Source organism: Apis mellifera, linkage group LG10 (assembly GCF_003254395.2).
Source record: "Apis mellifera strain DH4 linkage group LG10, Amel_HAv3.1, whole genome shotgun sequence".
NCBI classification, from domain to species: domain Eukaryota; kingdom Metazoa; phylum Arthropoda; class Insecta; order Hymenoptera; family Apidae; genus Apis; species Apis mellifera.
The window spans coordinates 6,864,964-6,888,801 of NC_037647.1; the positions used below are offsets into that span (position 1 = coordinate 6,864,964).

General features: G+C 46.4%; 1 protein-coding gene across 1 annotated transcript in view; it reads right to left on the reverse strand.

Annotated features, from left to right (window-relative positions):
• Positions 1-417: 417 nt before the first annotated feature.
• LOC726469 (lysine-specific histone demethylase 1A) overlaps positions 418-23,838 on the reverse strand; it is a 97,433-nt gene continuing 74,012 nt past the window's right edge. Inside the window, exons 11-14 of the mRNA XM_016914369.2 lie at positions 5,694-5,986; positions 4,054-4,266; positions 3,678-3,876; positions 418-2,909 (exon numbers count right to left, since the gene is read on the reverse strand). Of these exons, the coding sequence (XP_016769858.1) occupies positions 2,725-2,909; positions 3,678-3,876; positions 4,054-4,266; positions 5,694-5,986 (890 nt within the window). The 3' untranslated portion in view covers positions 418-2,724. The remainder of the gene's footprint in view (positions 2,910-3,677; positions 3,877-4,053; positions 4,267-5,693; positions 5,987-23,838) is intronic.

A 23,838-nucleotide genomic window follows, 5' to 3' on the forward strand; every position in this document is an offset into this window, starting at 1 on the left:
GTTTTTCGCCCGGAGGAAGAAAAGGAGACGAGTGGCGCGCTTCACGCGTCGTCCGACTCACCTAGTTTCGACGCGGTGACAGGCCAGGAATCCTCTCTTGAGACATTGACATTTCTTATTGCGCACAGCTTAACGTAACCCCCCAAGTGTCCCTCGGACAACGTGGTGGAGAACCGCTCGAGGGTCGAGCGAACAAGAGAGAGCGGATCCCAGAGCAGATTCAGACAATGCCCCGCGATACGCGGCGTTCCGCTCGCTCCGCCCGTTTAAACGGGATCGAATCGAGCCCCGATTCCGCGCGAAACGGTGGCTAAGGTGACTGAACCGCATTGCTCGCATTCGTCCAGCATTTCGAGGGGGCTGTTTTATCTAATCGCTCGAGAGGGGGGGAGGGGGGGGAGAAATATTCGGCACGAATGAAACACGAAACGGGTTTTTCTTCACAAACGTTGGTGTCGTAACAACTCTCTGCCTTTAATCAAGACAAATTATAAGCGGAATTGCTTAAGAATCGATCAACGATCGATTCATCGATTAGTCTTTTACAGATTTATACGTACATTATTGCGCACATGGTGTTGCGGTGGGACGTTGAGACATCTAACGTTGGCGATCGCGCACGCGTTTCTTTCTTTCTATATACCTTATAACTTATACAGAAGAAATTTTTCACATCGTCAACTCGGCGAAGTATACAGTGAGACGGTTCTTTCTTTCTTTACGCTTTTACGTGGATTATTTCCGTTTCATCTCTCGAAGTATCATCCACGAGAGAGAGAGAGAAGCTTAAAATGTATCTGCATGTGTATATGTGTGTGTGCGCGCATGTGTATGTGTGTGGATGTGTATGTGTGTACGTATGTGCGCTTGATTCGATTCCTCGAAGTCGATTTTAATCGATGGCAAATTCCTCCAATTCCGTTCCCCTTAATTGATAATAATCGATAATCGGTCACCGATCGAACTCGTGATTCGAGGGCGATGAAATCTTGGCTTGAACGGAGTCAATCATCATCCTCCGTAGCGGGGGTGTTCTCTCGCGGGCTACGTGGATCATTTCGGTGTCCATCCCTCCCCATTGGAAAAAAGTATCTGCGGCTTAACGGCTTAACGGTTTGAGCGTTTGAATCGATCAGATCGAGCGTATAGATATATATAATAATATATAGATCGGGCGTTCGTTGTTGTCGGGGGGTTGAGATGTGGGTTTGTTCGGCAATTGTACGCGTTTTTAATGCGCGAAAACGATATTCCACGTCGGATATTTTTTTTCTTTCTTTTCTTTTTTTTTTTCCCTTTTGTTCTCGTTGCGAAAATGCATGCTCTGGTTTCTTCCCGTTAATGCTAAAATATATATAATAACGTATAATCGATAATCGATTAATTGAAGATAAGAAGTGATGGAAGGTAGCTAATGATATAATAGATCGAGAGATCTCGAGGAAGCATAATATATATATATATGTACGGAAAAGAAGGAAGATTTGGGGATAAATGCGCGTGACCTATGAAAGCGTGTCGAAGCGAGTAAAAAAAAAAAAAAAAAAAAAGAGGAAGGAAGAAAAGATAATTGTATATGAGAAAGAGAGAGAGAGAGAGAGTATGTTAAACGTACAGTGAAACGATTTCTACGATATGGTACAGACTAAACAGTGTAATGTACGTGATGGAACGTAGTAGCAAAAGGCACGAATCTTTCTTATCATGAATCGACGTATCTCTAAGATCGGCTACGATCCTCTCGTTCGATGCGATCTCCTTCGTATATAATAAAAATACGAAAGAGAAGCGGAAATAAGAATATCGAGGATCGTAGCGACGTGTATGTGTGTGTATGTGTATGTGTATGCATACGTGTGTGTAAATGAATCGACGTGCGTTAATCGTGACACGATTCTCGGCTCGATCATCATTCTCAAATCCTCGACTCTGTCCGCTTTATTTTAAACGTATCCTCACGCTTCGGGCGCGATGTCTGAAAAATAAATACGATCTCTTCGTCCAAGGGGATCCGAAAGAATCCGAACGGAACCGACGAAAATCTCGAATCGCTCGAAAACGTCACGTCGATACACTTAATAATCGATCCGCTTCGCCAATCCTCCTCCTCCTCCTCCTCCACCTCCCATTCTCAATTACGATCGCGTTTCAATTATATTCCCATGATAATAGGAGCAATCAAGCAGAAAACCGACGGATCGAACCAGGACGAATCAAACGTCGATCGTCCAATATAAACGTTTATTACCACGTACAACGTTGGGAGGAAATGGTTATTCGCGGATAGATTTTTCCCTAACTAATAATAATCGTAAGATCGCGCTCGTATACGTGCACCTGTTGGCTCTCGTTCGAGCCTCGAATATACGATCACAATCGAGAAAAACACGATAAACGAGCTTCTGATATCTGGAACTTTTATGCTCTTCGAAAGAACGGAAAAAAAAAAAAAAAAAAAAAAATACATATATACATATATATATGTATAATGAACGATCCTCTTTAATTTTCGAAGAAAAAAAATTCCAGCTACCGTATTCCAGCTCTCGTACTTTCCTTCGTGTCGTCTAAGCGAGAATAATAATAATAATAATAGAATGACGATGATGATCGATTGAATCGTACGATGATATTGTAACGCTTTTTTTTTCTTTTCTTTTTTTTTCTTTTTCTCTCATTTTTTTTCTATCGATCGAAAGCCAAGGATGATTCCGCGGCAGGACGCTAAGGCGTGGTCGTGGATCCGGTTGTCGCGGTTGGAATCGCCGTGGGCGCTGGACCGGAAGCGGGCATCGTCGGTGGGGCGTAAGGGCTTCCGCAGAGTTGATCCGCGATCCGTCCACCCTCGCGTAGTCCGCTGAGAAATGCGCCGTGCACGGTAGCCGGGTAATTTCGTATGGTGTGCTCCCCTGAAAGCGAACAGATATCGGTCCGCGACCGCGTTAAACAGACGGGAGAAGAGAATAAATAAAGAGGATAAAAAAAGGAAAAAGGGAAAAACGAGGGACGAGGTTACCCCGTTTTGAGCCAAAGACACCACCCCTCCTCTTTCCCTCCTCGTCGTCTTTCTTCTTTCTCCCCCTCCGGGTCGGCTCTTTGAAGATGGCGACCTTGGTCGATTTCAGGGGACCGAGATATAAGCGAGAATATAAATGGAAAGGCAATTTTGTTTTGACAAGGTTTGTTAAAAGGAGGTCGAGAGGTTGGTGAAAGAGTCGAGAAGGAGATGCTTTAGAAAATGTACTGTATATATATATGTGATTTTTCTGTGTTTCTGGAGTAAGCTTTTACTACTTTTACGAACGCTATAAGCGATAAAGTGATTTCTTTTTGCGGTCAAATTTAGATACACTGTTTTTTTTTTTTTTTTTCAAAAATTTGAGCGAATTGCATCTTAATTTCTAAGAAACATCGAAAATCGTAGCACGTGCTATTTCATTTCCTTTTTTTTAAGATAGAATTCTCTAAACAACTTGTCCCAAATCTATCGCGAAATCTAATTTCAAAAGGGTTACCATTGAGGATGAAAGGGATTGGCGAGAAAAGCACAGCCTCCCTCAAAAAGATACGATTCACGTCGGGAATTGGGCTCTCTTTATCAGAGTCCACTTCGTCCGCTTCTCGAAAGGGGGGAGGGCGAGAAAGGGGTGAAAATATCGCGGAGGCTAAATATTTACCTGCGAAGAAAACCCTGGGCTGCGGCGGCGGTGCGCCAGGGGTGGCAGGGGGCGCGACAGGGGCGGCCAAAAGATCGTAATCGCTACCGGAACTGCCGACCGCGACGAAGCTGTACGAGCCTCTCGCCCATGGATCCGCTCGCCATCTCGTCACTACACTCTCGCGCGGCTGCGGAACCACTTGGTTTCCGAAGATACCCTTGAAAAAACACGATGTATTATTCGTGAATAACGGATCAGAACGATCGACACATTTCTAAATATATATATTAATCGATCGATCGATGAACGTTCATTCCATATTCATTCGTTTTTCCATAAGTTTGTTACGGAGAAGAGAAAGAAAAAAGAAGCGATAGATTTAATAAAAATTTACCTTCAAGACGGCTATGCAACGTCCAACGATCACATCGTCGCTGACATTCTCCATGACACAGGCAGCCTCTCCAGCGACCAGGGCCAACAGCACCGGCGCCTTGTAAAGATTCCAGAAGAGGAAGAGCTCACCACGCGACGCGGTCGTGCTCCCCACGTGGCCAAACAAATTGGCGGTCGGATCCCAGAAGATCCGTTCGAAGCACAGCACCACCTGACGTGACGGATTCCCGGGAATTACTTGCTTGCCCTAACTGGTCCTCGTCCACCGATTATTCTCGACCGAGGCGGCCATTTCGAACGAACCGACCCCCGAACGACGACGAGTTTTCGGTGGACGAGGAGAGTTTCCAGTTTTGGATGGGGACGAGGGGATGATGAGGAAAGTTTCTTTACGAGATATTAGAATCTTGAACGATTTTAAGAATTCTAATTCTGGGGAAATGTGAAACAAGGTTCAAACTCAGGTCGGATTTTCAATTAAACAGGATATAATTTTCTGTTCTACAACGCGAAACGTTTGGGGAGATTGCAGTTGGATGCTCGTAAGCTTGTTTGGAGAAAATATTATATACCCGTTGGTTCCGGCAAATCCTGCAGTTTAAGGGTTGCTCACGTAAACGTTTATCTCCGTTCCCTCGTCCCCATGAATCATTCTCTTTACAGAGTGCTCGCCATCGTTTAAGAGAATTACAAAATTCAGGCCCTGTATTCCCGACGGAATACATTCTCTCTCGAATTTCAACCCAATTGACTTCGTGTCACGCTCGAAAAAAGGCATCCTCGTCATTCTCTATATTAACGCCCACATTCGTATAATAACCTCGTCCGTTTGTTTCTCAAAAAACTTATCACTTATCAAATTATCAACGAACCGAATCGAAAGAAATCTTCGATATTTCCTACGCATCGAGTCAACAATCTCATTAAAAGTTCAACAAACAGCGACAAATCTGTCTATGAATCGTTACACGCGTTATATCGAATGAAACTCGAAGCGGGAATAAAATCTCGAAGAAACGAAAATGAAAATCGTACGCAACGCGGCCATCCTCTTCCCTATCCTCGAATCGAGAAAACCCAGGAAATATATCAACACCCGCGTATTATTATACCCCGTCACAGCGCATCGAACGAGGTGTGACGACGACGCGCGAGGCCTGCCGTCATACGGCAGCCAACCGGTTAAACCCACGTCCAATTTAACTCGAAACGACGCCCTCTCCTCCCCGCAAGCCCTTTAAACCGCAAGATCCCGGGCCCATTCTCTCCCACGGCATCCAAACATCGATTCCGTCCAAATTACCGGCCAACCGAAATCGTGGCGAATTTATTCGCGGCCGGGCTTCGGGTGGGATCCGTTTCGCCTCGCGATGAGCCTTTAATTTCTCGTGGACCAGGAGTAGGAGGAGGATGGGGGACGAGAGTCCAGCTCGTAAACCGACCCCGTAAAAGGAACGTGTCCCGGCGTAAGAAGCGACACGAGCCACGTCACCGTTCCGCTCGCGACGAAAGAGCCGCCGCCCGCCCGATCACAATATATCTCATTCCCGGCTCTGGACAACTTCGATCGTCGTCCTCCGGGACGCAGGAGGAGGCATAAATCAGCGGCTGGACGGATGAGGACGGGGGAGGGCTTACCTTATTTAAATTGCCGAAACCGAGCCTCTGAATAGCCTGCGACTTCCAGTCCGGAAGCGGAGGATTGAAGGCGACCGCGGACGGCGGCGCGGACGCCTTGAGCACTCCGAGGGGAAGGGTGACCAGCACCGCGTCCGCCTTGTACACCGTGTGATTTGTGTGGGGGCTGCGCGAGGGTGCGGCCCACACCTCCACCCCGTTCACCCCGTAGCGGACCGCCCTTGCAGCCGTGTTCAGCCGGATGTCCAGGCCCTCGGACAGAGCAACAGGTACGCACGAGTAGCCGTTGCGAACTGGAAAAAAGAAAAAAAAGAAGAAGAAGAAGATGATGAAGAGGAGGAGGAGGAGGAGGATGGATCGGAGACAGGACGAGGAGGAGGACGATGAGAGGTGGTTGATTAAGGCGGTGGTGACAAATGGGAAGGTAATGGAGGTTCGATGGGATCGGGATATGATGGGTAGATGGGGCGCGGGATGGTAATGTTCGGAGGACTTGTGATTGGGGTGATAATAGAGGGACATGATGGAGAGTGGTGTGCGCGTGTGTACGCGTGTTTCCTCGTTTCTCCACGCGTTGCGTTACGCTGTGTACTCGGTGTAATGGGCAATCGTGTATCATCGCGTGTATCATCGTCATGCTATATGCGATTACGTTTCTTTCACGCGTATACGCCAAGCTTGAATTAATTTCAAATTCGTGCAACTCGATTTTATCGTTTAAAGTGCCGAATTTGAAAGGATAACGTCGAAAAGTATTTTCCAAAAACGGGCGAGAATACTCGAATTACATGAAACTGAATCTATTGGATTCTATATATATCAAGATAGAATACCACGAAATCTCCAAATCTCGTCTCGGATTATCGGATACGCGGATCACGAAACGGCGGCAACCATATTTTCCTGCGCCGCGTGGAGGATCTCGCGGCGTAAAAGGCGTGTGGGGTTGAAATTCCGCGGGACCGACGCCACCGGATGCGATAAAGGCTCCATTACCGGTTAATTGGATATTTCGCATTAGCCAAATCAGGACACCTGACGCGCTCCTAAATTCTCGTAAGCACATTCGAACCCTGTAACATCCGCCGCGCATGTACTAATAATGATACACAGGCGTCTCCACTTAGGGGGGTTAATTATGTTGATGGCCGGCAGCGTGCTAACAACCTGTCCCTGTCTCTCTCTCTCTCCCTCTCTCTATCTCTCTCCCCCTATAAGCGGATACACACCATTCCGGAGAAATTTAAATTTATCGCGCCAACCACTGTTCATCTTTCGATTATTATACGTTAATTCGAACGAATCAATCTCTTTCATCCAGTTAGAGAGGAATCTGTTGGAGGAGAAATTTCGTCACACGCTTTCCATTATTCGCCCTTTCTTTTTTCTCGTCGAGGGTTCTTGTAGAAATTTATCGCCTCCTCGTCGTCGTTTCGTTAATTCGACCGATTTAAATTCGACTTAAGCTCCGTTCACGGGGTAAGAAGGAAGGAGAGAGATCTTCTCGATCGCGATACACATATATATGTAAAAGTATACGCGTGCGTGTGTACGAGAGAGTCGAAACGGAGGGGTGTCGCGCGACGGAAGGACGCGATTATTTGCGACGAGGAAGAAAAAAGTGCGCAGGCCGGATTCGTTATTACTTTAATTGGAATCCCATTCTGGACTGGATGCCAGAGGTACACCCGCTCGTGTCTGGCGTCGATTACAGAAACCCTTTCTAATAAGCGAGGGAATATTCAACAGTCGGTTGAAGGGAACGGTCCGCTGCTACCAAAATTATGGTAAGTCGATCCCTGGTTTACTCCGTGTTTCACTCCCGCCTCTCTTTCCGTTTCCATCTCGATGTTTCGTATGTTTCTCTCCCTCCCTCTCTCTTTGGAATTGGAAATTAATTCCTCGCAATGAGGCGGCCGGGTTCCGAGTCGATGAAAATTATCCGCGGAGAAGAGAACGATCCGGTTTTGGTATTCGTTTTCATTTATATTGTTTTCGTCTTTATACCTTGTTCTCGATACGATTCTTTTGCCTCCTCAGATATTTAATTAAATTTGCAGCTACGATAACGGTTGAAAGAAAACAAGAATGATATTTGGACTTTCTTGTTCTTTTTTTCAGACAGTCAGTTCGAAACAACACACAAAGACGGATATTGGGATGTCACATTTAAGAGATCTTATTAATTACAAAATAACTTGCGTACTTTATTATGCACGGTTGTGCAACATTAATTAATTTCTCCCACCCTCTCTTTTTTTCGAAAAGAGTTTCGTTCGAAAAGGTATTTATTCTTTTCCAGTAATCGTATCGATCAGACCTTACCTCAAAGATATTTTAATTATCGCTCTAACGATATAAAATAATTTTATTCGATAACAGTAATACGAAATTATCCTCGCTCCCCTCTCCTCTCCCTCCTCCTCCTCTTTTTTCTCTTTTCCAACTGGGAAATTAATAGCGGAACGAAATATAGCGAGACGAAAATCACGTTGGGTCAATCAAAGGGATATCGCCAGCGTTATTAATTACGAAATAACGAACTCGTTTACACCCAGGCAGACAGACAGACAGACAGACAGATATCCGGTTCCGCGCGGGTTCCACGGGTTTTCTGAAATAACATCGAATCGAGAAGCTGGGTGCACCTCTATATTATTGTTTGTTGCCGTAACTCCGACTGCGCGTTCGGATGTTTACTTTCGGGCGGAACAAGCGTTTTGCTGCGTTGGTTACGCAGACCGCATTCTGTCTTCCATCCAGAGAATCATCTCTGAAAAATCTGGCAAAAAAAAAAAGCAAAAAACAAAAAAGAAAAAAAGAAAACAGAAGCCGGAACTCCCCCATTCAATCCAGGTCCCATTGCCGTTTTTCCGGCTCCCGCTTCGCGAACAAACTCGCTGAATTTTTCAACAGGCCGCGAACAGACTCCGCTACCGGCCAATGAAAAATTCCCCGACCCGTCATTTCCGCCTCCCCCCCTCTTTTAAAAATCGTCCCCGTTGAAAAACCGTGATTTCGATCCCTCACGATCGCGAGGGGAGCGCTTCCCTCCCATTGGTTCGAGTTTACAAGGAAATACACTTTAATTGAAATTTAAATAGGAGAAGAAGAGAGCATCATCGGACAAAAGCCGGGCCGGGCGAAGCGTTAAATACCGAGGGGGGAGGGGGGAGGTTTCAATTATTCATCGGATAGTTGATAACAATGAGTACGGTTTGGAAGACGGAGAACAAAAGGGTGGTGGAGAACGCGTGGGGCCATCCTCAAAACTTTTCCAAGAATGGCGAAAATGGAAACGTGGTACAAAAGTAAGACAATGAGAAATCAGACGGAAGAATACGTTTCTTTCCCTTCTTCTACTTCGTTATTCTTCATTCATATCTTATCTTTTCATAAAATGATAGATACAGAGAGATGAAATCGTATATCGATCTCATCGTTTATAAAATATTATACTATTCCTTTCCCAAAATAGCTTTGGAAAAATAGTACCGATTTTAATTTAAACAAAATACGTAACAGAGGTATATTATATTTTTGAAAAAAATTAAAAAACGAAAAAACAGACTATGTAATGTCACGAAAAAAAAATTTTCTGGCAACTTTCTGGCAAAGTCGAAGAAATACTTTCCCGTTGGCAAAGTGTAACGAAGATTCATCGTTAAAGGGAGAGTTGGCCAGGACGGATAGAAGGAAGGAAGGAAGGAAGGAAGGAAGGAAGGAGCGGCAACTTCCGGTGAACGGTGCGTTCACCGAGAGACCATCCGAGGAACGCAAATATTTAACGAAGAATTTATCAGCGGTGTCTGAGTCCGTGGCCACCGTGACGATTCACCGAGACGAAGAAGACTTCTCTGTCTCTCTTCTTCCCTCTTCCTCCATATCGAAAGAGAAGCTCCTTCTCTCTCTCTCTCTCTCTCTGTTCACTTTTACAAGCGTTGCCACCCTCTCCCCGGCGTCTTGTCTTCCGTTTGATCTTTGCTCGCAGTATTTTTTGACGACGAGTCGAACAATTTGTATGCCGCGCTGCTTTTCAATTTACATTTAAATTGGTTGCTTATGGCGTTCTGTCGTCTCGACAGGAGTCGAAGTGCAGCCGGGAGCGCAACACGGCGAGGGTACGCGCCTCGGGAGCGGAGGGACAAAGGGAGGGGGTGGGACAGAGAGAGAGCATGTATCGCGTAACTCCGCGCGTAAGGGGGACAGAGAGGAGGGAGGAGGAAGAGGAGGAGGAGGAGGAGGAGGAAGCAGGTGGAGAAGGGACGTCCTCTTGGTCGAACAGTCAAATACTGAAACGGCCTCGAGAGGAGAGACGCCGAGTACCGCGCGCTGAGTTCATCGCACCGTGGCGGCGACGAACAGCTCCGCGTTTTTGCGCGCGCCACGTGAACGCGTGTGCACACAGTGGAGACGTATCAAGCTCGTGGGGAAACGTTTTCGAGAAAATACGAGATCGTGGTGTTAAAGTCGAAATCGAGCGATTTTCCAGAATCCTCCAGGATTCTTTCTTGCTTCGTCCGGATTTTTTTCTACTTTTTTTTCGATTCTTTTCACGATATGCTACGATTAAAGGTAGTCGAGTTCGTTATTCCTTGTATAACGACTCCGTTGTTCCGTGGAATGATGGAATTTCGACTTAATTATCGTTATTAATTAATTGTAAAAGCCTCGATAAGCTGTTCTATCGCTTTAACGAGTAGGGCGGGGGATAATTAAACACCGGCCCAACGACCAACACGAAATTACTCCGAACAAATCCGAGGATAAGATCTGAAACAACGGGAAGGGAAAGCTATGCTAATGGCTGGTGATAACGAAGCGATTTCCTCCGTAAAAAATTCGGTAACCTAACCCAGGAACCGAGTTATCCACGAATTTTTACGCAATTATATAAAAATTGCACGTCGGGTGAAAAGGGATGATTTTCTTGTTTGGCCACCCGAACGTGTCGCGTGGCAACATTTCCAAGTATCTCACACACACGTTGACACACGTGTCGAGAAAGTCTGATTGGACGTGTAAACATTGATTTTCGGAAATCGGCGGGGGGCAAGCACCCCCGCGGGACCCCCGAAGATGAACTTCCACCCTTGCCAATTTGGCTCTTCGTCCAACTCCTTCTTCGCTTCCAACGCGAACAAATATTTAATAAATAAATAGCCAAGTCTAACCATACGTTTCGTATGGAAAAGAAGATTGATTGACACTTGAGGGAAATCTTTCTTCCGTTCTCGAAGAAGAATTTTCGAGAATCCTTGAAATGGAAAACGAAAAACTTCCCTTGCGTTAAGTTTGCTCTACGCAATCAGAGTCGAGTAAAGAAAAGATTAATTAACTGTCGTTACATTATAAAAAGAAATTCAGATTTCGCTCTAAAAGAGAAGTCACGAGTTTTTTCACGGGAGAAGGAAGCGAGCATCCTAATCCGAGAGCATTTCTAAAAACAGACCTGTTGAAGCTGCGCGACGGGAAATGGGAAAAGCCAGGTGAATCGCAACAGCTTGGTTGCGTTCCATTGTTGGAAGATTAAATATTCCCGTGTTTGCCACGCGACACACAGAGAGAGTGAGAGAGAGAGAGAGAGAGAGAGAGAGAGAGAGAGGGAGAGAGAGGGTTGTTGGTGAATACCGGTGGAAATTAGTATACACGGGCGTGGCGCAGGGCGTCGCGCAATTCCGCCAGGAGCTACTCGTTAACGCTCGCGTACCGTGGTTAACAAGGACGGCTCTCCGCGTTCTCGAACCCGCCTCGCAATCGAGAATGAACTCCGATTCGCTTTAACGCTCGCGCAAACAAACACCGCCTTATTTCCCGGCACGGATTAAACGATTTAATGCGCCATGTTGACGGATAAACAAGGGAAACGTGGATAAATTAACGATTTACCAGCGAGTGAACGATCCCGAGTGAACGAGAATAGGAGTATAGGAACGAGGACGTTTCCGTCCATTATTCTCTAAAATTAAGGGATCCGTTGTTTTTTCACTTTTCGAAAATCAATTGCGGATCATCCACGAATAAACACCCGCGTCGAGTTATCATCGTACAGAATTATTTGCCACGTACGCATTGCGAGGACCGAGGATTTTTATGCATTTACGAGGGAATTTAAATATAAAACGATACGCAGGGAAGGCAGAAAAATTTCAATTTGCATAAACATCCGCAATAACTAAAAAAAAAAGAAGTCTACAACAAATCGGGATAAACACTCTCGCCTCGAGACACCTTCTCTCTCTACGAAATTGTATCACGCTCCTCGCGAAGAAAGAAAGAAAGGAAAACGGAAATTCAATATCAGAGTATTTACGTATATTCTCTTTAAAACAGGAGGAGACCGGTGTTTCCGCCATCGCGATGACCCAATATCAGCGGGACAATAAAAGCCGGGGAAGCTTTTCACCAGGAAATGAAAACCGTTTCGACGAAGGGGGTCGAAACGATTCTAAAACGTCCCGTGAAACGATCCTTCAACCTTCAGGACGGAAGGAGACCGGTACCCCGACTTGTCTTACGAGGACAAAAGAGAAACACGAGCGGCCCCCCCTCTCTCCCCTCTCGAAATGAATCGCAAGGACGGAGGAGCGAGGATGAAGAACCCCGCGAAAAATAAACGTTATCTCGTTTCGGTGTTCTCGTTTTCTGCCGCGCCGGGGTTTATCTTACGTTTGTCCCTTCGACAGCGTCCGTGAATTTAGCATCGGCAGCGTTCCGTATAATTTGTTCAGATTGCGATAAAGTTAATTGGAGGCTGGCGGGGAATTTATGATCGGCCTGGCCCCCTCCCCTCCCCTCCCCTCCCCTCCCCGGCGAAAGATACGGCGGGATCCGAGATTCCTAGATCGCGCTAGTAAGTAACGCTCCGCGGAGAGGAGAGATCGATATCGGTGGCCGCGATTTATTACGATTGTCACGCATTCTGTGCAAATGAGCTTGTGTGTATCCACGATGCGCTTCATATGTCCCACTGTGCGAAATCCAGCTTTCCTCCTCCTCCGGTTGATCGAGGGAAAAAATTCCGCGATTTTTCGCTCGTGAATTAATAAATGGATCGCGGTTGAAGAGCGAGATTGCGCCTGTGTCTGGTGCCGGTTGTGTAATTAGTAGACACGGTGGAAAGTGAAGAGAGAGAGAAAGATGGAGAGAAAGTTTTTTCCTTGGATAACTGTCACGTGGACGTCCACGAGACGACATCTGTGGACGAATGGACGAACTATTCTCGCGCTGGTCGGTAAAACAGCAGGTCGATGGATCGAAGAGGGGGAAGGGAAGGCGCGAAATACGAAATAAGATGAATTTGTCGTTGTAAATAGTCAAGAGAGTATGATCGTAATTATTGCGATTACACCGTCTGTGTTACGATTTAAATCGAACGAACGATATAAAAGCGGCCATATTCCAATTCCACGACTATTATTAATCCGAAAATTGCAACGGTGCATTAACTCGCCGTTAATTAACCGCGTAAACACGCATTCCTACCCTATCGAACGAGTATCGAACAGGCGAAGCGCTATCCAAAATTTCCACCCACGATTCTCTACACCCGTAAGTGGCTCGTGTAATCGTTTTAACAATACTGAAAGCTAATCGTAATACGTGCCGCGGCGGGAGATAAACGGGAGGCATCCGGTCGTCGATGGAACCGCGAAATTAACGAATATCGTGCCTCTCCTCTCTCCAAATTTTCCAAAAACCGTAATATTAAGCTTCGCGTTGAAATCGATTCCGACTGGAAAGAGAGAGAATCAGCGAATAAGAGAAGAGAGATAAAGGTAGCCGCAAACGAGGTTGCTCGCAACTTCGATCTGCCCGCCAATAATTAAACCGCGTCGAACGAACGAGCTTAGCCTTTCGGATTCGTTCTATATTGCGTGGAATTAGCCGGTCGTTCGTTGGAGAGCAAATCGAGAGAGTCGATTACGCGCGCAAAACCGAGGAGAGATCGCAGCGGCAAAGGAGGGGCAAGAGAGAAAGAGGGAGAGAAGGGAGGGAAGGAAGGAAGGAAGGCAAAAGGGGTCCGGCGAGCAGCAAGAAGATATTTGAATACGACTATATACCGAGAGTAAATCGTATCGTCCGCAAACGAGCAGCGTGCTACACAAGAAATGCATTTGCCGGATGTCGGCGGTGGGGAGAGCGCGGGCCCCTCCCCACCGGGGCCGGGGGACTCCAGGGCGCACGCCGAAAGGGGATACGGCTAGCGATGGGCATTCGAAGGACTCGCGAGGACCTTTGAACAATTTTCTTCCGAGAACTTTAATAACGATATTACGATTTAAAAGAAGAACGAAAAATTCGAAATTTCAAATTCCAAATTGCATGCAATTTTATAGGATTCTAAGTAATAGAATTCTATAAAATCTAAATAATAGTAATAGGATTCTATGTATAATTTTCAAGATTGTAATAAACGCATAATCTGATCGATTTGTTTCAAATGCAAAAATAATGATTGAAGGAAATTATCCAAGTACCAAGAGGAGAGAGACGTTGTTGAGTCCATCGCTAGGTGGGTACGAGATCACGGTAAGGCCCACGGAAAGTCCCCGTTCTCTCCCCTCTGAGGGTACCAGGGAGAGAGCAAAGGGGCGCTATCGAGGCGAGCTATCTCCCACCACCCGTACCAGTTGCGCCATAATATATAGGCCGTATCTCAGGCCCGCAAATTGCCTTTTTAAACACAACAAGACAGCCGTGCCCCCTTTCAATTTACGCAGGGCCCTTTTTCGCGTGCGCGCACCATTCCGTTTCCCTTCGGCCCTCCGCCACTCCGCTCTTTCTCGCTCTCTCCACGCTCCTCTCATCAACGTTTCCGCCTCTTCCCCTCCTGCCCCCTCTCTACGCAACGCTCTATCCTCATCTTCTACCCTCATCCTCCCTCCCATCGCACCCTCGTCTTGCTCCTTTTCGCATCCATCCACCTTCGCTTGCCTTCCACCGTTCTCCTCTATTACATCCACGCTCGGGATGATGATTCTTCGAGAGAGAAAAAAACTCAGCTACGTATTTACAAGTGTAATTACAAACCCTCGCTACCAGTGATTAACCACTGCTTTTCGTAGATGGGAAAATAAAAGTTTTTTGCGAGTTTCGTAAGAGTGGAGGAGAGGGGAAGAACGTTTGAGAAGAATATCGTATAAAGGATATCTTATTAAGATTGTTTCGCGGTAAGTAATAATGGAACGTATATAGTTTGTTTGCGTGGTATATCGACGAGAATATAATATTTTTGGAAACGACAGTCGTGAATTTTCTCCGTTTTCAATTCTATTTCGTCGTCCCTGCGTGCGTGGCAAACTCGTGGTGGCAGCCTCGGGGCCAGGAAAACGATCGTCCTTTCGGCCGAGAAATTGCTTTCCCGTGAAACGATTATGAATCGACCGCGGTAAAGAGTGTTCCTCCACCGGGATGGATACGGCTAACACAAAGAAAGGTTCGGTTAGTGGTGGTCTGTGAATTTGCGATTTTTTCCGCGGGTTAATTTGACCCGAGATACCCGGGCTTCGGGATACAAATTATAGTATTTCCGTTTCTTCGAACGGTATAGAAAAGGGTTCTCGATATATTGTTCTTCGAGATATATCCTTGAATTATAAAAAAAAAAGAAAAATTTATCACGAGAGAGAAACATCCACGACACGTCACGGATATATCGGAATTTTCGTGCGCGCGATCAAAATCGTTTCGCAATTCGCGTTCCCTATTCGCTCGCCGTGAGTCATAAACCGGGTCAGCCGGCTCTAAGACACGACAATGATAATGATAGGTGTCTCAACCTGCTTGATAATGGAAGCGAGAAAGCGCGCGTTCCTTTTTTTCTTCTTTTTTTTTTTTCGAGATACGATTCGGCGATATGCAAATCTCTTAATAATCTCGAGTTCCATCGGTTTCTGGTGCACCGACTGCAGCTAGAACGCCTGTGCCGTGTGCACGTAATCGTTAGCGAGACTTTGAATTTTCGAATTTGAACGAACATAGGGAACACTTGCGTGTTTCGTTTTTTATAATATTAATAAAGGGAAAAATTTCGACATATCTCTAAGGGAAAGGAATATGGAACGAAAATTACTTAAGAACGACGGAAACAAAGCTAAAAGAAAATAGGTGATCGATAAAGAGCGGTAGAAAACGGAATAAAGGAGATGAAAAGGAGACGATCATAACCAGGATAAGGAAAAATAAGATATTACGAAGGATTCCTGTATGGAATTTTGTTGCCCTCTACCTACCGCCTTCAGCGATAAGTAAAACCCAACAAAGTGAAAAAAAAGTAGGGGAATAAGCGGCGAAAGAAAGATCTCGACTGTGAAAACAAACAACAAAACTTGCGAAATGCAAGGGAAAAAAGAAGGAGGAAAGAAAGAGAGAAAGAAAGAATGACGGTCGAAGGAAAAATATGAAAAAAGAAAGAGAAAGAGAGAGAGAGAGAGAGAAGAAAGGAAAAAGGGTGGTCCAAGGAGGAGGGTAGGGTTGGCGAGTTTTTAATCGGCGTAATAAGACGTCAAGGACACGGTCTACGCACCGGAAGAAAAATTCGTTCGCCTGGCCAGCAGTTAAGCGATCGCGCGCGCGCCTGCTTCGATCGACAAGATTGTCGATTTATGTTTACATACTCGTTTTACGTGAGATCTCGATAATTAGAATGCTTACCTATACCTGCACGCGAACGGTAGTGGCTCGCCAATGTATACACATCGAGGTATACACACTGTTTTTCAAAGTGTATATCCGTGTACGTGCGAGAGAGAGCGTGGAACCACCTCGAAACCGGGACGACGGCTATGGGATGATGCCATGGGAGGATTTAAAAAATGGAAGAACGTTGCGGCCAACGTTTTAAACGAGGCCCGATTAATCCCTCCGGGGGGAAAGAACGCGGCTTGAAATTGGCGTATAGTCTTCAGCGCGTTATCTTCGATCGTAAAGCATCGTCATCTTACGGCTTCGATACACTTCCAACGGTTGCTTATTCATCCTGTTCACGAGTCAATATAATCCGTCAATAGAATCTACTACGCAGTTTCGTTCGATCGCCTATGTATCCATCGTTGATGCCTTCAGAGGTGTCCGAGAATCCAGAAATGATACAAGTTGGAAAGTTTTTTCGGGATCGGGTCGGGATATCGATGATATTTCGTGAATTTCGTCAGATTTTTGCCAAAAAATTCAAATAATAACTTCGAGACGAAGCTCGACCGTCGATTCAAAGTGTTTAGAAACAACTAAGTGTGTGTACTTCCATCGAGAAGCCGATTATCGTCGAACAGAGCCGACTCGACCCGAACTATTTCCGATTCGACGCGAATATAATTTCTAACTCGAGCGACACGACGCGAGCCGATCATACCCGAACAATTTCCGAACAGACCCGAGTGTAAATTTCCTCGCGCTTCGTTAATTTCTATCGTTTCGTTGTTTTTTCTTTCGTATCTTTCCTTCTTTCTTCTCTCCGAGGAATTTCCAAGATTACTTTATTACATTCTTAAAGGATTTTCGATACTGCTGTCTCGATACCGAGTGACTGGATCTTGAATCACGCTGGATAAAAGGTAATCTAAATATTAATGGGGCGAGAAAGGATGGGACAGTCACCCAGCTTGTGTCGAAGAGAGAGAAAGAGAGAGTATGCGAGTGATTTACAGTGTGGCATCGTGCCCTCGTGAACCGTATCGCGTATTTGCCGTGGTAATAACTCGGCCTGGTTTAAGCGCATTTTGATGGTTCGCATTATATACGATTCGAACGGCGATGGATGGCAAAATACGTTTCTCCGCCGATATATAGGATTCGCTTCGAAGAATGGAGGACGCCGTTTCCCCTCTCTTTTCCGGTAGGCAACGCAGCGGGCGTCGAGGAAAGAATGTGTGTTATACGAGAAGGTGTAAGGGATCGCCTTCTTGCTCCTTGTTTAACCCTCCGTCCGAAAAATATTGGTTCGTCCCTGATTATACGATCTTTTTGACGCGTTCGGCGTTCGCAGCGGGTCTTCCACGCCTCTGCGCTATATTAACAAATAACTTACATTCCTCCTCCTTTCCTTCGAAAATTAAACGACGAAAGAGACGAAGGAACGATTCCTTTTTTTCCAACAAAAAATTCCCAAATAGTAATCTCCTCATCCAAGTGACAAACGTTCGGAAAAGTGGAATCGCGAACAAGTTTGCCGGACAAATAGTTGGACGCGGGCAGCGTTAAATAACCAATCGATCAGGAATCGAAGAGAGGGTGACTTCGCCTCGTGGCACACGCGTTCCCCAATTACCCGTCAAACGGACGGTCGTCACGTCACTCGAATCGGAGGCCCCGGAAAAAACGCGTGTGAATAACGGGCCGTTCTCTCTCTCCATATGGTGGCCATTAAACACGCGAAAGAGCAACGAACAACATTTTCGAAACAAAACCCTCCTCCTCGAAGAAATAGGACAGTCACGCGGCGTAACGAGCCGCGAGCGATCGAGGAGGATCTTGCTCTATCGGGTGCGGCGTTTGATCGCGGACCGGCAATCGAGTCGAAATTATTTCCTCGGCCGGGTCCGGCCCGGGGTCATTACCGGGCTGAGGGGAGACCGAATCGAGGGCGGTCCTTGCGAGGCCCCCAACTTTCCGGGTGGCAACTTTTTCTGCTTTGATGATCACTGTCAGTGAGCAAAAGGCCGCTTACGGGCCCCTCGCGCGCTCTCACCTCGCGCGTCGCTCCATCAATCTCTCGTAAGCCAGCGTGCCGTTTTTACCGGTTGAAATTTATTACGCCGTGGCCCACGCTCTTTCCACCGACCATGCACAAACGCGCAGGCCTCTGTGTGCCTCTTCTCGTCGATAGAGCAGAGTCCATTCCTCGCGGGAGGTGTCCCTTGCCCAGTTTGTTCGAGTAAAGCGGTGGATAAAGGGTCGAATATCGCGTAGAGATTAGGTGGTTTGGCTTTGGAGTCACGGAATCCTTTCGACTTTTGCGAAAGAAACTTGAGAAATTTGGGAAAAATAGATTGATCACAATCAATCAATCGTCGATATTTTAACTCTCGGACTTTCTCACATTTTTCCATTTAATCGTTTCGTTAGCAATCACACGGAAAATTGAAGAGTTTCATCGCTTTCGAATCAACAGAAGAAGACCGTCGAAATATCGTCTCTGTCACGAGAGAAAGAAAAGAAAAAGAAGAAAAATATACGTAACAGTACCTCGAAAAAGGAATAAATAAATAAAGAAGAATTGTCGCGTAGGCGATGGAATTTTGGAAAGGTAGCGTCGATGATGACGTGGACGGATCACGAAACGGGACAGGATGCGGGGATACACGAGGCGAGATGCGTATCTGCCCTACGTAAATACGAGGAGAAGGGCCGATAAGATCGGGGGAGGAGGGAGGGAGACGATCGTTATGGGATCGGAAATTTATAGGGACTCGTTGGTTTGGCCCCGATGAATTCGCGGGATTATCGGGCCCCGATTGAGATCTTTTGGCGGTAATGCGCGGCTTTAAACCGTCGCAAATGATCGTGGTTGGCCGGTAATGGCGCGTTGTTCCGTCCGATTTTTCGACGAAACGTGCACTTTCCCGGATCGACCGTTGCGGCCAGATACCACCCCGATCGATCCACGTGTTTGTCCAGCGCATTGAATCGAATAACACGCCGGGTTGGGAACAATTGAAACACCGTGGATCGTTGTTCTCCACGTGTAAAAGGTGGAAAGAGAGAGAGAGAGATGATTCGTTTCGTTCGCAAAGGCGATAACGCGAGAGCGTGATTACGTTTCTCTTTCTCTTTTTCTCTCTCTCTATCCCTATCTCTCGTTGATAATAGCGTGTGGCTACGGCGCGCGAGAGGCGGTTTCGTTTCCACTCTCTATCACTGTATTTTCGCGAGGAATTAACGTCTGTTTGCCCCATGAATCCGGACAGACTCGTTTCAGACCCGCGATTCCAGGGACGGTAACAATCCCGAGCTTTCGAGGAGGGTTATTGATATTAGGATACAACAAACTGTGCTCTCACGTGTTTTACGTCTCCAGGCTATTCCGACTTTATAAATCTTCAACCCACACGCGCCACGTTCCAAGAATTTCCTCCGAGATTAAGCGAACGATAGTTTACAACCCTTTACAATCTTTCCGTCGCCGCTCTTTTCCCTCCACTCGAGGAAAACTACGAGCACGTCTCTCCTTCCAATTTCAAACAAATATTCTCGTTGTAATTTCGATTAACCAAACGAAGACTATATATATATATATAAAACGAGCTCGATCTTGGATTGACGCGCACCGGTGTATCTGTCACCGGCAGCATGTTCGAGTATCGACCGTTACAAGCAGTCGTGGAATTTCTCCTAGGCCTGGATCGAGCGCGCGCGGTTCTGCATTACGTGCACGCGACATAGCTGCACGAGGGAGCGTGTGCTCGCGAATTACGAGCGGCTTGGAACGAGCGACAACAACGACGACGACGACGACGACGACGACGACGTTTCTTTAATAAACCGTTAGGGCCACGGTATTACACGCTCGTTGCCGGAGACTGAGGGCTCGCGCGCGCGCGCGCGTAACAGCCGACCGGATAAAAAGGGGGTTACACTATACGTTAATATATCAGGTTATCTTCGATCGGGCTTTATAACGATACGGTGAGCACGGTGGTACCACACTCTTAACAAGCGGCACGGCATTTTTCTGGCAGTTAATGGCGACTTTCTCCTGTTCATTGTGGCCACGATCGGTATCTCGGTTCGGGAATTAATTAGTGTCAGCCGTTTTAACAAAAATAAATAAATAAAAAAGGAAAAGGAAAAGAAATTCTCACGAAATAAGCAAATCCGCGCGAGAATCCATCTCCTCTCGATCCCTGTTTCTCGCTTCGCGATGGCTCGTGCAACGAATCTTTGCTCTCTGTTCTCCAGTTCTTTAGAAAGTGGAGAATCGAAAATCGATTCTAAAAATTATCCCCCCTTCGATCCCGAAGATCGTGAAACTTTCCATTTCGCTCGACGACTCGAGATCGATCCAACGACTGGATTAACCGTGGTTAACGATTCCTTGGACGTCCTCTTCGAGTCGAGGAGGAATCTCGGGATCTTGGAAAGCTCCGACGATTGATCTCGAATAGCTTCGTGGACGGAGTCGAGAATTGGATTGTCGAGAATCGAAGATTTGTCGAGGGGAATTTGGATGGATGGAGAAAATTCCGAGCAAAAATGTGAGAAAAATATGGAATAGAATTTTCCGTAGATTTTACATTTCATTATCGAACGATCCTCCCCTTCGATTTTCGATCCCAAAATCGCACGAAACTTTCATTATTTCAACGACTTCTTTCGTAAGACAGTTCGGTCCCTTAATTGAATCCTTGTGTGTGGCACAGGCGCTTCCGCGTAAAACAAACTCCTTCGCGCGGTATATATCCCAGCCACGAGCATCGTCAATAACTTGGGATTGGCCATATTCTCTCTGGACTCCCTTTATATACCGTAGAATCTCCTAGAGAGAAGCAACCGAGAGCAAGGAGTACGTAAGGGAGTTCTGGAACGTTTCTCGGCGCGATTGGAATAAAGAAGAATAAAGAAAAAAAAATAAAGATAAAGATAAAAGAAAGAGAAGACACGCGTTGTAAGTTCACGTTACACGCACGCGTTGGATCGAAAGTCGGAGCAGAAGGCGAGGGGCGAGGGTAAAGTGGAGGCTTGGAAGATGGCTCTCACGTAGCCGCACTTAGAGAGCCACCGAGGCGGTCCGCCGTCAATAATTCCCACATGTAATGAGGCGGCCTGTTGTTCGCGGGCGGACAATAACGCCCATAATTCACTGTCCACGCTCGCCAGAAACTTATCCACCCGTTTTCCGTGGAATCGGCCGGCCTGGCCGCTCCTGGGCGCCCACGAGTCCGCCCCGATAAGCCACCGGCCCGCGCCTCCACTTTAATCAAATTAGTCGCTACCATAAGCTCTCGTTCGAATTAATCGATTTTGGGAAGAAGTTTATTGTTCGCGAGGGAAGCGCGAATCGAAGGTGGAAAAATAATTTCTTCGAATCGTTTGGAGATTGCTTTTGAAATTGATGGAAAGTTCCTCGAATTTGTCTCGATTTATGAAAAAAAAAAGAAAGCTTAAGAATCGGTAGAAATTATGAAAGGCGCGAGAAATAGGATAAATAAATCTAGATCGATGATGATCTTCGATGAAGATTGTCTCTCGAGGAAGCAATTTAAAAACGGAAAGGGGGGAATGTTTTAAATTTCAAGGAGACGATCGGAAGAAAATCGGTTTGAATGAAAAATCGCGCAGCGACTTTATCTTTTCTAGGTTTGGTAACCGGTCCGAGTTTCCCATTCCAAAGTTGGGAATAACGCGATTCGTTAAGTCCTCGACAGACTTGACATCGCGATGCGGTTTGGCCGTAATGACGCGACCGGACTGACCACTTCTCGACTTCGCCGAGTCGACTTCGTGCGAGCTCGTCGTGCCCGGAAACGTTTGCCCTCCTGTGATTGCTCCTCCTGTAGAATGAGTTTACGGTAGATCCTCGCAAAACGACCGACATTCCGCCCGATCCCTATCGGTTTAACCTCGTTTACCAGCCGATTTAACGATCAATTTCGAACCGACCGTTCTCGACGATCCATTCCTACCGAAACCTCCGCCGAACACTTTTTCCGCGATTGGAAATAAAAATAATTGGAAACGATACAGGCTCTGTAACCATACGTGTTCCACGCGCGATGTATCCGACAACGGATCGTTCATCACGAAACCGTTGTGCGACCGTTTTATTTTATTTTTATTTCTATTTCTTTTTTGCAAATTGAAAATCCATTCGATCCATCACCACATCTTCATCCAAAGCTTCCAAAATCGTGCGCACATCATCGATCGATCGCCACACAACTGTTCATGGCCCCAAGGCTCAACTACTCGATTGTTCCGAGACGAATTTCCGTTGTGCAGAGATCGCGCGTTCCACGATCAAACAACGAAGGCAACCGAACGAGGGGGGGCTAGGCCCTTAATCATCGCTAGCAGCGCGGGCTTCGACGTGGCGTGAGTAAATCAGGATCCACGGTTGAAGCGGTGGTCTGAAAGGTGGACGTGGAAAGGAGGAGGAGGAGGAGGAGGAGGAGGAGGAGAGGATCTCCTCCAAGAGCCACGAACTTGCGAGCCGTAGCCGCGGGCGCGAAATTCCAGGACCGTGGGCACGAACGGACCCACAGAGAGGAGGAGGAGGAGGAGGAGGAGGATGAAGAGGAGAAGAAGAAGAGAAAGAGAGAGATGGCGGCTTAGACGTGTAATGGCCGTTCGTTCGGCTCGGTAGGCGAATTCGATCGCTCGCGCGCTAAGCACGCGCTCAGGCCTGGAATAGGGCCCCGATAATGGAAGAAGAGGACGCGACGAAACGAGGATCCTGTTAAAAATACAAATAACGTAAAGAAATTACTTTTGTCCCGCTACGCGGCTCAAGATTTACGGCGGGGCAACAAGCCTGCATTGGCGTAGGACTTCGGAGACATAAATCAAGGAGAACTTATGAGAGGCCATTCATTAATATTAATAAGCCGTATGTATCTGTCCGAGGTGTAACGATACGATAGTTGCCCGATCGATACCTAGAGAGATTTTTCATTCTCTCCGTTGATGAGGGACCAGTGATACGAAACGAACCGATTCGAGCCTTCCATTCGATTCGAACAAGAAAAGATGGAAACAGGGGGAAATGATTTAATAAGTTATTGTGTGACTTCGTGACTGTAAGTAGCGATCGTAGAATCGAAGAAGATCAAGGATGAACGAATAGATAGGAGAAGATCTTTGTGCTCGTTGAACGAATGAAAGTAAAAATTGAAAAAACGATCGAAAAAAAAGAAAGAAAGAGAAATACTAACAGTTCGACGATAATCGTGGTGATGAACTACGTCGAATGACCAAAGAGATTCGAGGAGGATGGTTTTGGAGATTCAAGAACGAGCCTTGGAAATGAAAAAGGTGGAAAAGAGGTGGAGGGGAGGGGAAAAGGAAAAACGAGTTCAATGGTCATCGAGGTGGCCGTGATCGTTTCTCGTTAATGAATAACGGGTGGTAAACTGGTGTAGAATTGGCTATTATTTAGATACACACAGGTGTACGCGACATATTTGGCAGGGCGATAATTACACGCGGT